The sequence below is a fragment of the Cannabis sativa genome, chromosome 2 (genome assembly GCF_029168945.1).
Source record: "Cannabis sativa cultivar Pink pepper isolate KNU-18-1 chromosome 2, ASM2916894v1, whole genome shotgun sequence".
Taxonomy (NCBI): Eukaryota; Viridiplantae; Streptophyta; class Magnoliopsida; order Rosales; family Cannabaceae; genus Cannabis; species Cannabis sativa.
Window position 1 is genome coordinate 9,884,210 of NC_083602.1, and position 13,842 is coordinate 9,898,051.

The 13,842-nt window shown below is 39.0% G+C and overlaps 3 protein-coding genes across 3 annotated transcripts; 1 reads left to right on the forward strand and 2 right to left on the reverse strand.

The window, feature by feature from the left end:
- The first annotated feature begins 738 nt into the window (after window positions 1-738).
- Window positions 739-2,586, forward strand: LOC133034112 (uncharacterized). The gene is made up of 2 exons (XM_061109132.1): window positions 739-1,128; window positions 1,285-2,586. Exons 1-2 carry the CDS (start codon window positions 739-741, stop codon window positions 2,584-2,586), a joined length of 1,692 nt encoding a protein of 563 aa, XP_060965115.1.
- A 263-nt stretch (window positions 2,587-2,849) lies between these two features.
- LOC115721092 (uncharacterized) lies at window positions 2,850-5,322 on the reverse strand. Its single transcript, XM_061110081.1, has 2 exons — window positions 3,171-5,322; window positions 2,850-3,065 (listed from the first exon to the last, which is right to left on the reverse strand). Exon 1 carries the CDS (start codon window positions 4,977-4,979, stop codon window positions 4,188-4,190), a length of 792 nt encoding a protein of 263 aa, XP_060966064.1. The 5' UTR covers window positions 4,980-5,322; the 3' UTR covers window positions 2,850-3,065; window positions 3,171-4,187.
- Window positions 5,318-9,180, reverse strand: LOC115721066 (uncharacterized). The gene is made up of 2 exons (XM_030650310.2): window positions 7,733-9,180; window positions 5,318-6,408 (listed from the first exon to the last, which is right to left on the reverse strand). The coding sequence occupies exons 1-2, from the start codon at window positions 7,797-7,799 to the stop codon at window positions 5,888-5,890; spliced, it is 588 nt and encodes a 195-aa protein (XP_030506170.2). The 5' UTR covers window positions 7,800-9,180; the 3' UTR covers window positions 5,318-5,887.
- Between the last annotated feature and the right edge of the window lie 4,662 nt (window positions 9,181-13,842).

Consider the following 13,842-nt stretch of genomic DNA (forward strand, 5'->3'; position numbering starts at 1 on the left):
TTTGTATTTCTTTGGGATAGATTCAACTGTATTTGTGCCTAAACTGTATTATGGCATTTGGACTGTGGAGGGTTTCAAATGGGTATTTGATTCCTCAAAAAGTAAGACATTGATGTTCGACATTGACTCTACACTGAAAAAGGTGCGTGAAGTTTTGCATGAGGAGTTGGAGGTGGACCCATTGGTGTATGAATTGAAGTTAGAAGTTCTTTACATGTACATTAAAGGCACTAAGTTTCCGTCTGAGGTTTTAGTGAAAGATAGTCAACTACGAGTGTTCTTGAGCATGAAGGCAAAAATGAGTGTGGACAACTTGTTGCCACTATTTGTGACTAAGGTGAAGAAGAATGTGAATTTGGAGCATACTCCCCGAAATGTAACCCCTAGAAGTGTTGTTGGGACCTTTGTCCCAGAAACTGATCAGGGGGTTGGTTTGAATGAGCAACTTGGCACTAATATAGATGATGAGAGAGTGGGTATCGCATTTGATCATTCAGATGAGTTCGATGCTCCCTTTTACAACAATGATCCAGTGGTTGATTTGGGTGTGGATGATGATGTGGCTACAGACGTACCTCCCCTGAGGATGGAACTAACTCCAAGCAACCAAGTAGAGCGATAAAGAAGACCCCTCGTAGTGAGAATCGCCAAACAACAGGAACTAGTAGTAGTCGACCAGGTCCTTCTAATACTACTCCTGTATCTGAATTTGAAGTTTCTACTAAATTCAAACCTCTTATGTGGACAAGGGAAGACATAGAGGAAAATAATGTGTATACAACATCTCTTAGTGGTACGCCTTTAGGGGAGATATATCTTGGCAAGTTGTACAAAAATAAGGAAGAATTGAAGAATGTAGTTGGAAGGTATGCACTGAAAAGTAATTTTGAGTGGATGGTAAGTAAGTCTGGCACTAATGTGTTTTACGTTACTTGTAAGGATGAAAATTGTAAATGGAGATTAAGGGGGAAGAAGAAGGCACTTTGTGACATGTTTGAGGTTACTGTGTTTCACAACGAACACACATGTAACTTGGATTCTAGACATTCTGATCACCGGCAAGCAGCAATGTGGACTATTGATCACATTATTAAGAACAAGTACACATCAGATGGATCTAACTACAAGGCAAAAGACATATAGAGGGATATGTTTGATGAATATGACATCAAGATGAGTTATGAGAAAGCTTGGAGATGCAGAGAGAAGGCAGTTATGTACAAGAGGGGTACTCCAGCATAATCTTATACGAAGTTATATGGTTACTTCTACATGCTGGAATAGAAGAATCCGGGTACTATTACTGACATTGTCAGCGAGGATAACCGGTTCACGTACTGTTTCTGGTCACTCGATGCTTGTAGGAAGGGATTTAAGTTTTGTCATCCTGTGATTAGTATTGACAGAACATTCTTGAAGACGAAGTATGGAGGAACACTGTTAGTTGCTGTTGCGTACGATGCAAACAACCAATTATTTCTGGTAGCCTTTGCAATTGTTGACAGTGAGAATCATGACTCTTGGAAGTATTTCTTGCGGAAGTTAAAGGAAGCCATTGGTGAGGTTGAAAATCTTATGTTCATATCGGATAGGCATCAAAGCATTGAACATGTTGTTGAGGTTGTTTTCCCAGAAGCATGCCACTGTGCATGCTTCAAGCATATTACAATGAATGTCGTTCACAAGTTTAAGACTGATGTATGCAACCAGCAAATATGGCTTGTAGCTTACGCATGGAACAAGACGGAATGTGATAGACATTTTGAGGTGTTGAAACAGATGGACCCTGCCATTGCTACATATGTCGAGAAAATAGGGTTTGAAAAGTGGGCTCGTCCTTATTGTCCAGGCGATCGGTACAACATAATGACAAGCAACGCTGCCGAAAGCTTCAACAAGGTGACAGAAGAATTCAGAAAATATCCAGTAACTATTTTGGTTGACTTCATCAGGTTCACACTTCAAAATTTGTTTGCTTCTTGTCTCGAAAAGGCTAGTAAGTGCGCTTCTCCTTTGGCTACTACTTTTGAAAATGATTTAAAGGATCAACACAAAGATGGTATGTTCAGGAGTGTCCTTCGTAATGGTGCCCAATTGTTTAACGTTGGTACGAGTCCTCAAGGTGAGAGAGGTGGTGATGTGAACTTAGTGGAGAGAACATGCACTTGTGGACTTTTCCAAACGCTCAAAATCCCTTGTCCCCATGCATGTGCCGCAGGAGTTAGTCAGAATGTGAGCGTGTACACACTTTGCTCTCCATATTACACAAAAGAAACGTGGAAGAAGATCTACGATGCCACAATTAATATTGTTGGCGAGGAGGATGAGTGGGTACTACCGGAACACATCAAGAACATAAGAAGCGGGGTACCAGTGGAGAAAAAACCAGTAGGTCGGCCTAGGAAGAGCAATGCAGGTAGAAGACCGACGAAGCGTCGACCGTCTAGTGGTCAGGTGGTAGTGGAACCTCGTCATTGTTTGCTATGTCACGGTGCAGGGCACAACAGAGCTACATGCAAAGCTCGAGTTTCAACCGTTTCTCTAATATTTAAATGCATATGTGTTGTATTGCTGGTTGTTGTTTAACAGGACTATAGCTTGAATATTTAACAATATGCATGAATATTTTTAATGGGTCTGCGACTTTGTGCGACATTTATTTGCGATGCCTATGCGAATTCTGGCGACATTTGGCAATTTTACTAGTAACATGCCTAATATGCTTTGCTGTCTACTTTTTACGATTTCTATGCGATGTATGTGTGACATTTTTACCGAGTTAAGCAAGTTATTATTACAACTATGATATTATTTGCGATGTCTATGCGATATAAGTGCGACATTTGAGCGATTTAACATTTCACAGTATAATATAATATAATTGCAAAAGCTTATGTGTTTATATGAATAACATTACAAAAAACTACCATGTCAAGTTCTGGTAAAATAAGTCCACACACCACCTATGTCTAAAGGTGAGCATGTTATCATCATTAACATGCTCAAACGATCGGTCCAACATGCAGTGCTCAATGTACTCCATGTCAAACACTCCACAATCGCCACTATAAATTAAAAAATTAGTAAATATCAACAACAATTAAGTTAAGTAATTCATAATGGAGTGCAAAATTAAATAAATTACTTAGGTTAAAAAAAAAAAGATTTACCTTGTCTCCGTTTGCTGTACAACCTCAGTGGTAGCTCTTCTATAATGTAATGGTAGGAGCTGGCTGAGATCACCGCAATCAACCGGAAGTACATAATTGTTCAACTCAAAATAACCACTAGCTCAAATTAGATTTACAAATAGCTCGCTGTAAGGCTTCAAATATGACTCCATGTTCTGCTTAGGGGTGGCACCGATATGACAATCATATACAATGATCTCCCAGTTCTCAATATCCACCTCAACTGCCACCAAGTGGTGCTCTTTGGGAAGGTTCAACACAAAGTAGATGTAATCCTGGTTCTCCCAACATGGCAAGTGTCTATGCTCCATCCCGTGCACATAATGCATAACAGCCTCATCCCATTTTATCTTGCTCTTGTCACCTTCATAGTAATTCCAATACATGGAGAATATTTGTGGAGCAGATGTGTCCAAAACTACACATTTTCGAGTGTAGACTTCTGGATAGAGGTTCCTTCTTCTTCTAATTAAGTGCGCCATGGCATCAATTTGTTGTGTTCCAAAAGAAAAAAGTAAGACAGATGTCGCACAAATGTCGCACAATTATCGCAGGAAATTGCACAAGAGAAATTAAAAAAATGTTTCATTAATCGCACGAAAATCGCATATAAATCGCACTTAAGTCGCACAAATAATACATAAATTAAAGAAGTGAATAAATCGCATAAAATTGCATATAAGTCGCACAAAAATCGCATATAAAGATTCAAAAGAAACAAGTTAGATAGATATCGCATAGAAATTGCATATAAATCGCATTAAACTCGCACAAAAATTTAAAAACACAATAAATTTATTCCGTTAAGAAATAACTTACAGCATCGTCGAGCCATTCTCCCAGCACCATCAGTTTGACGAACCATGATCGATTGGCTGGGCCAATGTGAACATCCCTAGGACGGCTGTTGTCCCTAGCGTAAGTGATCCACTTCTAGAAAAATTTCAACAGCCGAGAGTCCTCTGGTTTCACAATGTCTACTTCAACTGGCCCATGTCATTGTTTCTTCTTCCCCGCTGTGTAGTCCTTCAAGAAAATTGGCTTCCGCTTTCTCCTAACCCTGGAGAAGTCCACCCCAGCTGGTGGCCCGTGCAACTCTTCCACATCTTGAGATTGTGTATCACCCAGGGCAATCACAATGGCATTTGCAGGAGTAGAAGGAACCTCATCTACGTTGGGTTCCCAATCTTCTGGATAGACATCATCCTCATCATAATCATCTCTCGGCGGTGATGGATGTATCGTCTGTAATGGCTCTACCGAGTCTGATCGATTTGTTGGCAATGATTGATGTGTCGGCCTTGATGGTTGTGTCGGCTTTGAAGGCAGCTTCTGTAACAAACTTATCACGGTCGCAATTTGATCCATGATAAGATTCTTCATCTCTTTCTGACTTCTCTTGAAGTCAACCTTCATCTCAGTCTGGGTAGTGAGAATCGCAAGTTCTTGGGCTTCGACCTTCTCCAATCTCTTTGCCAACAAGAGGTACTCGGACTCATTGGCTGCAGCAGCGGTTGGCGGCACAGTGGCAGGGGTTGGGGGCATAGTTGTAGATGTGGAGGGGTCTGGTGCAGTTTTGTGTGAGGATGGTGGAATAATATTTGCACTTTGAACATAATCTACCACCCGTCTTGCTTGGGTCTCGAATGCAGTCGAATCTTGCTCCCCAACTTGTGTTTCTTCGACCTCATCCAAGCCCATTTCCACTGTGGGGACCTCACCCTCACAATTGGTTTTCCAATAATCAACCTCCCAATTCCGAGGATACAAAATTTGAAGAACAACCATCTGCAAAAAGTGAATATCACGTTAATATCGCAATCATGTCGCACAAACATCGCAGGAACTTGCAAAGTTTCACGCATAATAATCGCACATAAATCGCACTACATCGCCAAAAATCTAATAAACTTTATAAGCTACTGTCATTAAAAATTGCACAAAGATCGCATAGTAAACGCACTATATCGCCAAAAATTTATTATGCATCAGCAAAAAAAGTTTATAAGCTACTGTTATTAAGAATTTCACAAAGATCGCATAGTAATCCCATAATATCGCCAAAAATATACAAAAATACAAGCGAAGATTTATAAGAGACCGCCAAGCAAATCGCACAAAAATCGCACAAAAATCGCACAACAATCGCATAAAGTCACCAGAAAAATACACTAAACAACTGAACATTTATAATGTACTGTTAAGTAAATTGCACAAATATCGCAATGTCGCATCAATATCGCACATAAACACAGATTACACTTATAGCAAAGATAAACAACAAAAATAGAGAAAGATTCACATACCCTTTTCTCAAACAGTGCAGCCACATCAAGTTGCTTCACATCGTGTTTCGTGACTGAGTCGGGGGTGCTCCAGTTCAACATTCGAGGGAATCGAGTCCTTTTGCATTGGCCATACTTCTTCCCCAAAACTTGCATGGCCTCAAATGCACAATATTACAGGGCACGTGCATATCCGTACACATTGTACTTCGCTTCTGGTTGAGTAACCTTTTTCTCCTTCTTGTGTTTCTTCTTGGTCTTATCGTTCATACTCGACACCTTATCCATGTAGTTTTTCCTGAGTTGTTGCATATTCTTAGTTGTGGAAGACAACAACTTCTGATAAGAAAGAAGCCCCCAAGGATACTCGAAGAAGTTGTCTGCATTTTCTACCAACTTTAGCATATCTGTCTAGATATACACACCCTCGGCCCATGACAGCAGAACACCTTCGACAAATGCACACAACTCCAGCTTGTATACATCGTCTGCAACATCGCATGCCTCAAAGGCTAGCCAAAGGGTATTAAAGGTCACCCTTTTTGAATTGGTGAGATAGTCTCGCAAAATCCGATCAGAATCACATTGTGTAGTCAATTCTTCTGACGAAGGACCACCGCTCATCTTTAGGCCTGTGATCAAACCGAACTCAGACCGCCCAAATCTAGCTTCAGTTTTACCCACGTAAAACCACAGTTCATCATTTTTGGCCTCACTCATTTTCTTTTTCCTTAATAACAGTTGATGCACAATAACCCCACTGAATTTCAATTCACTGGCATTCCAAAAAACTCCAAAGGGTGTCTCCTTCACCTTCCGAGTCAAGTCAAAAGCTTCAAATTTAGCCTTTATTGATGTGAAGTACTCGTTCCCTCTATAAGTTATACGCCCTCGAAAGTGCTCGACAATGGGAGAATAAATTCTGGAGCCATCTGCATCAAAAAAAATTAATTAGCAAATATCGCATAAAGTCGCACAAACATCGCAGAAAATCGCATAAGACATCAACAAAAATTATAAGCTACTGCCAACAAAAATCGCACAAATATCGCATAGTAACCGCATAATAATCGCTAAAAAATACAGCGTAACAGCTGAAAATTTATAATGTCAGGTAAATCGCACAAAAATCGCATAATATCGCTAAAATCGCACAACCTATACCACATCACGTATATCGCTTAAAATTGCACAATATCGATTAACATACCCAACACATAAAGTCTAAGTCTTAATCGCACAATATCGCACACAAATCGCACAATGTCGCAAAAATTACAAAACCAGGAACGAAAAGAATCAGCACGAAACTCATAATTTTCCTACATCTTTCTTGCACAATTTATCACAAAAACACATACTAAATCACAATTTCAGTTAAACCACAAATTCATCCACAAATTAAGCCATATTTTAAAGATAAATTAAAATAAAAATTTCAAAAAAAAAATATCTCTTTAATCTGATTGGTTTTATGGGTTGATGGGATTCGAGTGGGTGTGGTTGGTCGCTGGGATCGATTGGGTCGAGAGGGTCGGTGTTCGTTGGGTCGAGAGGGTCGTCGTTCATTCGGCTCCACAGGGTCGACGTCGTTCGTTTGGGTCGACAGGGTTGTCGTTCGTTGGGGTCGATAGGATCGGGAGGGTCGTCGGAGTCATCGGAGGTTGGGGTCGATTGGGTCTGGTTCGAATGGAGGGGGTGGGTTCGGGGTTTTTGGGTTCGAATGGAGAGGGAAGGAGGAGAGAGAAGGATGTTAGAGAGAAGGGGGGAAAACTGAAAAGTTATGGGTAATTTTGGAAGCCAATTGAAAAATTAGCATATTTAAACAATGTGTAATTTTTTAGTTTAATTAAACACCATGTGTTATTTTTTAGCATGATTTCTCAAATTTTACTAACGAAATTACGATAAGGGTACTTAGTGTCTTTTAGTATTTTTCCTTAGAAAATTTGTACGAGTTAGTTGCTAGCTTCCTTTACTTTAAACATTAACATCTAATTCTTACAAAACCAAAAAAAAAAAAAAAAAAAAAAACAAAAAACCCCTAACATCTAATTAATACTATAGGCACCATATAATGAACTTGATCGATTTAAATCCTTTCTCTGCTTGATGAAACCCATTTTAACAAATAAAGAATTTGGATTAATTTAATATATTGTGGATCTAATCTAACCTTCTTAGTAATCATGTACATGTTTAGCTGGATGATGATATAATAATATTAATAATAATATGCAAAAAAAAAAAAAAAACCTTTCAAACTCGGTGATATGATATGCGACTGTAGACCATACATTTCATGGTGGCTGTGGGTTTCCATTTTGTATTTAATTTTATTTTTTTAGGTTAGACATTTTATCTAACCGGAACAAAAACATGTCAATGGATGAACTAGAAGCAGCTTCCACGTAGGGGCAATTTTGTCAATGCACATTGGGCTTGCTTTTAAGGCAAGAAGCTGGCATGAATGAAGACTTTGGCCGTAACATTTATTATTGCGTCACCTAACTATGCAAGTGCTGAGCACGTTTACCAAAGTGACCTTCTCCCCTTTCTTTCTTTCTTTCTTTCTTTGTAGCAAACATGGCTTTGACATTACTCCATGACTATGAAACTTTAACGACCAAGGAAAGATTAATACCATGAGTCCAACAGTTGGCTTAACCTTTTCAGCTAAGCAGAGACACCCTTATCAACCACTTCACACTTCACATTACTCCAACATTTTGATATTTTCATCTACAATTATATGAAGAATAAAAGAAATACACCTACTCCTATTGTTTCTATGCTTTATAGGTTATCAAATACATGTATATAATGTGTGCCGAATATGTGTTTTGATTGCAGTAAGCAATAATGAACCAGAGATGAATACATCTTTATCTTGTATTATATACAGGGATACGTTCAATAGACATCACTTTCTACATTATTTTAAGGCTAATTAGTAATTTTTTCCCCCGAACTTTGACATGTACTAAATCGTGCCCCCTGAACTTTTTTGGCCGTAAAAAATTCCCACTGAACTACTGAGATTGTTAAATTTAAGAACTTTTGTCTAATTTTAGTAAAAAAATTTAACATGGATGAAAGTTCAAGGGACATGATTTAGTACATATCAAAGTTTGAGGGGCATGATTTCGTAAATATCAAAGTCTGGGGAGTATGGCTTAGTACATAAACAATCACTGAAATAGTAAAATTGAATGAAATGAAACAAAAGTCCTTAAATTTAACAATCTCAATAGTTCGGGGGAATTTCTAACAACCAAAAAAGTTCGGGCACAATTTAGTACATGTCAAAGTAAAGAGGAAAAAATAACTAATTAACCTTATTTTAAATGAAGATGAATAGTCTTGTATTGCTAGAATCAAGGCCAGTAGTGGTATTTGAGTAGACTAGACATGCAACATTTCAACGGAAAGAGAAAAAGAAAAAAAGAGTAGACATGAATGTAACTTGTTCTCTTCTTTTTCCTGGTGCGAAATAATCTCGACATAAATGACTTTTTTACTATCCAATTATTTCTTAGATTAAAAAAAAAAAAATTGAAATTACTTCTGTTTTTGTTAGCAGCTTATTCTTGCCACACTCTAACTTATACCGGGCTTCATTTATTTATTTATTTAAATAGAAAAACAATACAAACTTGTGCATTTGGAAAGCGAGGCTGATTGCTGAGTAATACGTAAGAATAAGATTAGGGAAATTTGACAATATATGCTTAAAAATAAAAAGTACACTAAAACTATGCTAGCATTCTTTATATTATGAAAACTATACTTAAAACATTTATACCTTACAATTTTACCCCTAAAACAAATAAAAAATATTCATAACACTTTCTCTCTCTCCATCTCTCGGATTTCTCTCTCTCTCTCTCTCTCTCTCTCTCTCTCTCTCTCTCTCTCTCTCTCTCTCTCTCTCTCTCTCTCTCTCTCTCTCTCTCTCTCTCTCTCTCTCTCTCTCTCTCTCTCTCTCTCTCTCTCTACAATACACACATTGCCACCACCGGAGCTAGTGTTCGGCCGACTTACTCAAAGGGAACTTGAAACCCAACCAAAGCTCTAAGAAAGTCATTCCTTTAAACAATAATGGGTATGTAATTTCTTTAGTAATTATTGTTTGATTTAGATGTATTTATGTTGAAAGTAATAGATCTACACATATCCGTGGTTTTTATGTACCCTTTTGACACCCTTTGTCAATGAAACACGAAATGCAGCAAGTCTGCGAGTTTACTGGTTTTTTTTGCAATTTTAGCGATATGTTTCGACATGTTAGCGACATTTAGCGATTACTGGCTGGCAAGAGGTTAGGGATGACATTTAGCGACATGTGTCGACATGTCGCGACACACGTCGCGACACATAGAATTATTGTGTTATATTGTGGATATATTTAGTTTTCTCGACAAGTTCGCGACGTTTGTCGACATACTTTTTTTTGTGATTGGTTCGCGATAAGTAGCGATAGGTTAGCGATATCTTGCGACATATTGGTTTGTTATAATTTGTGGTCATTTTGGTTTGCAGATTCGAATGTGTTTGTAGTTGTACTATATGATGGGGCTTGGGCAGTTGAAGGTTTCAACTGGATTTTCAATAATCCCAAAAGTAAGATGTTAATGTTTGAGGTTGACACTACTTTAGAAAAGATGAATGATATTTTGTATGAAGAATTGGATATAGACCCTATTGTGTATGAACTGAAAATAGAGGTGTGTTATATGTACATGAAAGGCAATATGATACCGCCAGAAGTTTTAGTGAAAGATAGTCAAGTAAGATTGTTCTTAAGAATGAAGGCAAAAATGAGTGTGGAGAACTTGCTGCCACTGTTTGTGACTAAGGTTAAAAGGCATGCGCTTTTGGGGCCTACTCCGCCAACTGTCCTCCCAAGAAGTGTTGTTGGGAGTTTTGTCCCAGAAACAGATCCAGCCGTAGGGATGAATGAGCAGGCCCCTACTAATATAGAGGAGGATAATAGGGTTGACTATGGATTTGACCAGTTCAATGAGTTTGATGGTGCATTTTACAACAATGATCCTATAGTAGATTTGAACGAGGATGGTGATGCGGAGTTGGAAGTTCATGAACCTATAGAAGTACCTTCTTTAAGGTTAGAACTACCTCCACCATCTCCACCACGTCCAAGGGAGCAAAGGAAAGACCAAGAAAGAAGAACCCCTCGGAGTGAAAATCACGAAACACTGTGCACCGCAGTAGCCGCCTGTGTCCTCCTCGTAGTACTGTACCATCTGATTTTGAAGTTTGTACAAAATTCAAACCTATTGTGTGGACAAGGGAAGACATAGAGGAAAATAATGTTTATACAACTTCTTTTACTGGTACACACTCAGGGGAAATATATGTTGGCAAGTTGTATACAAATAAGACTGAATTGAATAATGTGGTTGGAAGGTTTGCATTGAAAATGAATTTTGAGTTCATGGTGAAGAAGTCTGGGACCGATGTTTTTTATGCAACTTGCAGGGGTTCAGATTGCAAATGGAGAGTGAGGGGGAGGAAGAGGGCACGTTGTGACATGTTTGAGGTTACTGTATTCCACAACGAACACACATGTAGCCTGGATTCTAGACATACGCTCGATAACCGTCAAGCAAAGACCGTGGGTTGTTGGCCACCTCATTAAGAACAAGTTCAAATCGGATGGAACTAAGTACAAAGCTAAAGACATACAAAGGGATATGTTTCAGGAGTATGGGATCAAGATGAGCTATGAGAAGGCTTGGAGGTGCCGAGAGAAGGGACTTATGTATTCGAGGGGTACGCCGGCAGCGGCTTATAGTCGATTACTCCGGTTACTTTTACGTGCTGGAATAGAAGAATCCAAGTACTATTACAGACATTATCACAGAGGATAAAAGGTTCAAGTACTGTTTCTGGTCACTGGCTGCTTGTAGGAGGGGATTTAAGTTTTGTCGTCCTGTGATTAGTATCGACGGCACGTTCTTGAAGACAAGGTTTGGGGGCACAATGCTAGTTGCTGTAGCGTATGATGCAAATAACCAACTGTTTCCGATTGCCTTTGCAATTGTTGACAGCGAGAATCATGACTCTTGGAAGTATTTCTTGCGAAGTTAAAGGAAGCGATTGGGGAGGTTGAAAACTTAGTGTTTGTATCGGATAGGCATCAAAGCATTGAACATGCTGTCGAGGTTATTTTCCCCGAAGCATGCCATTGTGCATGCTACAAACATATTTCTATGAATGTCACCCACAAGTTCAAGACTGATGTATGTAACACGCAAATATGGTTGGCCGCTTACGCATGGTCGAAGAGGGAATGTGATAGACATTTGCGGGTGCTCCGACGGATGGATCCTCCCATCGCCGCTTATGTTGACAATATAGGATTAGAAAAATGGGCTCGTCCTTATTGTCTAGGAGACAGGTACAACATCATGACAAACAACGCTGCAGAAAGCCTTAACAACGTGACTGAAGAATTCCGGGCATATCCAATAACTACTCTAGTTGAGTTCATAAGGTTCACACTACAAAATTGGTTTGCTAACCGTCTTGAGAAGGCAAGTAAGTGTGTTACCCCTTTGGCAACTCATTTTGAGGAAGATTTGATAAAGCAACACGAGGATGGTAGACGTAGAAGTGTCCTACGTAACGGTGCACAATTGTTTAATGTTGGAAGAGGTGCTGACGGTTCTGACTTTGAAAAAGGCGGAGATGTGAACTTAGTTGAGAGAACATGCACTTGCGGCATGTTCCAATTGTTGAAAATTCCTTGTCCCCATGCATGCCGCAGCCGCTTACTCGGAATGTCGGTGTCTACGCTCCGTCATCTCCCTATTACACAAAGGAGACGTGGAAGAATACTTACGATGCAACAATTAATGTTGTGGGCGAGGAGGATGAATGGGTGCTTCCGTAACACATGCGTAACATGAGAATCGGTGTACCAATGGAGAAGAAACCTGTAGGTCGTCCAAGAAAGAGCAATGCAGGAAGACTACGGACTAACCGATTTCCATCGAACGGTACCAAAGTCAAGGAACCACGCAAATGTTCAAACTGTGGCGCATTGGGACACAACAAAGCTACTTGCAAGGCCAGGGTTTGAGCAGCATTTTCGTTTTTAAATTGCATGCATTATTATTATTATGGTTTATGACATGTTACTTGTATTTTTTTATGTATGACTATGTTTTATGGATATTATTTTCTGTGTACGTGGTTGTTTACTCTCACTATCTCAGATTTTTGTATATAATTGTGCATTTCACGACATTTTGCGATATGTAGCGACACTTTCACGACATGTTTGGAAATTTATTTTATTTTGGACAAGGTCCTGAAAATGCGACTTTCCACGACTACACTAGCGACATGTCGCGATATAGGAAGAACTTTTTTCAATTATGGAAAAATTTAAAAACTGCGACTTTCCACGATTACACTAGCGACATGGTGCGATGTAGGAAGAACTTTTATCAATTCTGGAAAAAATTAAAAAATAGCGACGTTTCACGATTAAGTTAGCGACATATAGCGACATTAATGTAACTTTTATTTATTCAGTGAAAAGTCGATATTTAGCGACGTTTAACGATTACATTTGCGACATAAAGCGACATGTAGCCTTGCAATATTTGCATAGAGATCCAGGCTTCACCTGTTTACCATTTAAATAACCTAACTTGCAGCGACGGCAGCCTTCGGGGAACCCTGGTGGTGGAGCCGGCCATACACCTGTTTTGTTAAATTTTTTTTCAAGTTTTAGAAACCTCCACTCGTTCATAAGCCGTTCATCTTCAAAACGTTTCATGTCGTCAAGCACTTTTTGCATTTGAGGCGTAATTTCCCCACAATCAGGCTCCTGCTTGATCTCTTCAGGAGTAAGAATCGGATATTTGCCCTTGTTCCTTCTAGTAGACATTGCTAAGAGAATTATCTTAAGAGGAAAAAAATTAAGAAAATATGTGTAACTTATGAGATAGACAATTGGCTTTTATAGAGAAAACTAGTAGTTGGGAAGGTGGGATAATAAATGTAAAAATTGAATTACACAATTGTACACATGTTTGTCATGCAAAAAGTAATCTGGGCAATTTTCGCGACATGTCGCGACACATAGCGACATGTTAGCGACATAATCAAGTAGTTGGTTAGGCGGGATAATAAATGTCACATTAATTACCATTTAATGTGGAAACGTCTTTTGTACCGACGTTTCGCGACATACTTGCGACATGTTAACGACATCAACTGAAGAGTCAAAACATGATTGTACTATCGACATTTTAACGACATGTTCGCGGTGCTTTAGCGATATGAAACCAAACACTCTAAAACTAAAAATTTTCGACATTTAACGACAT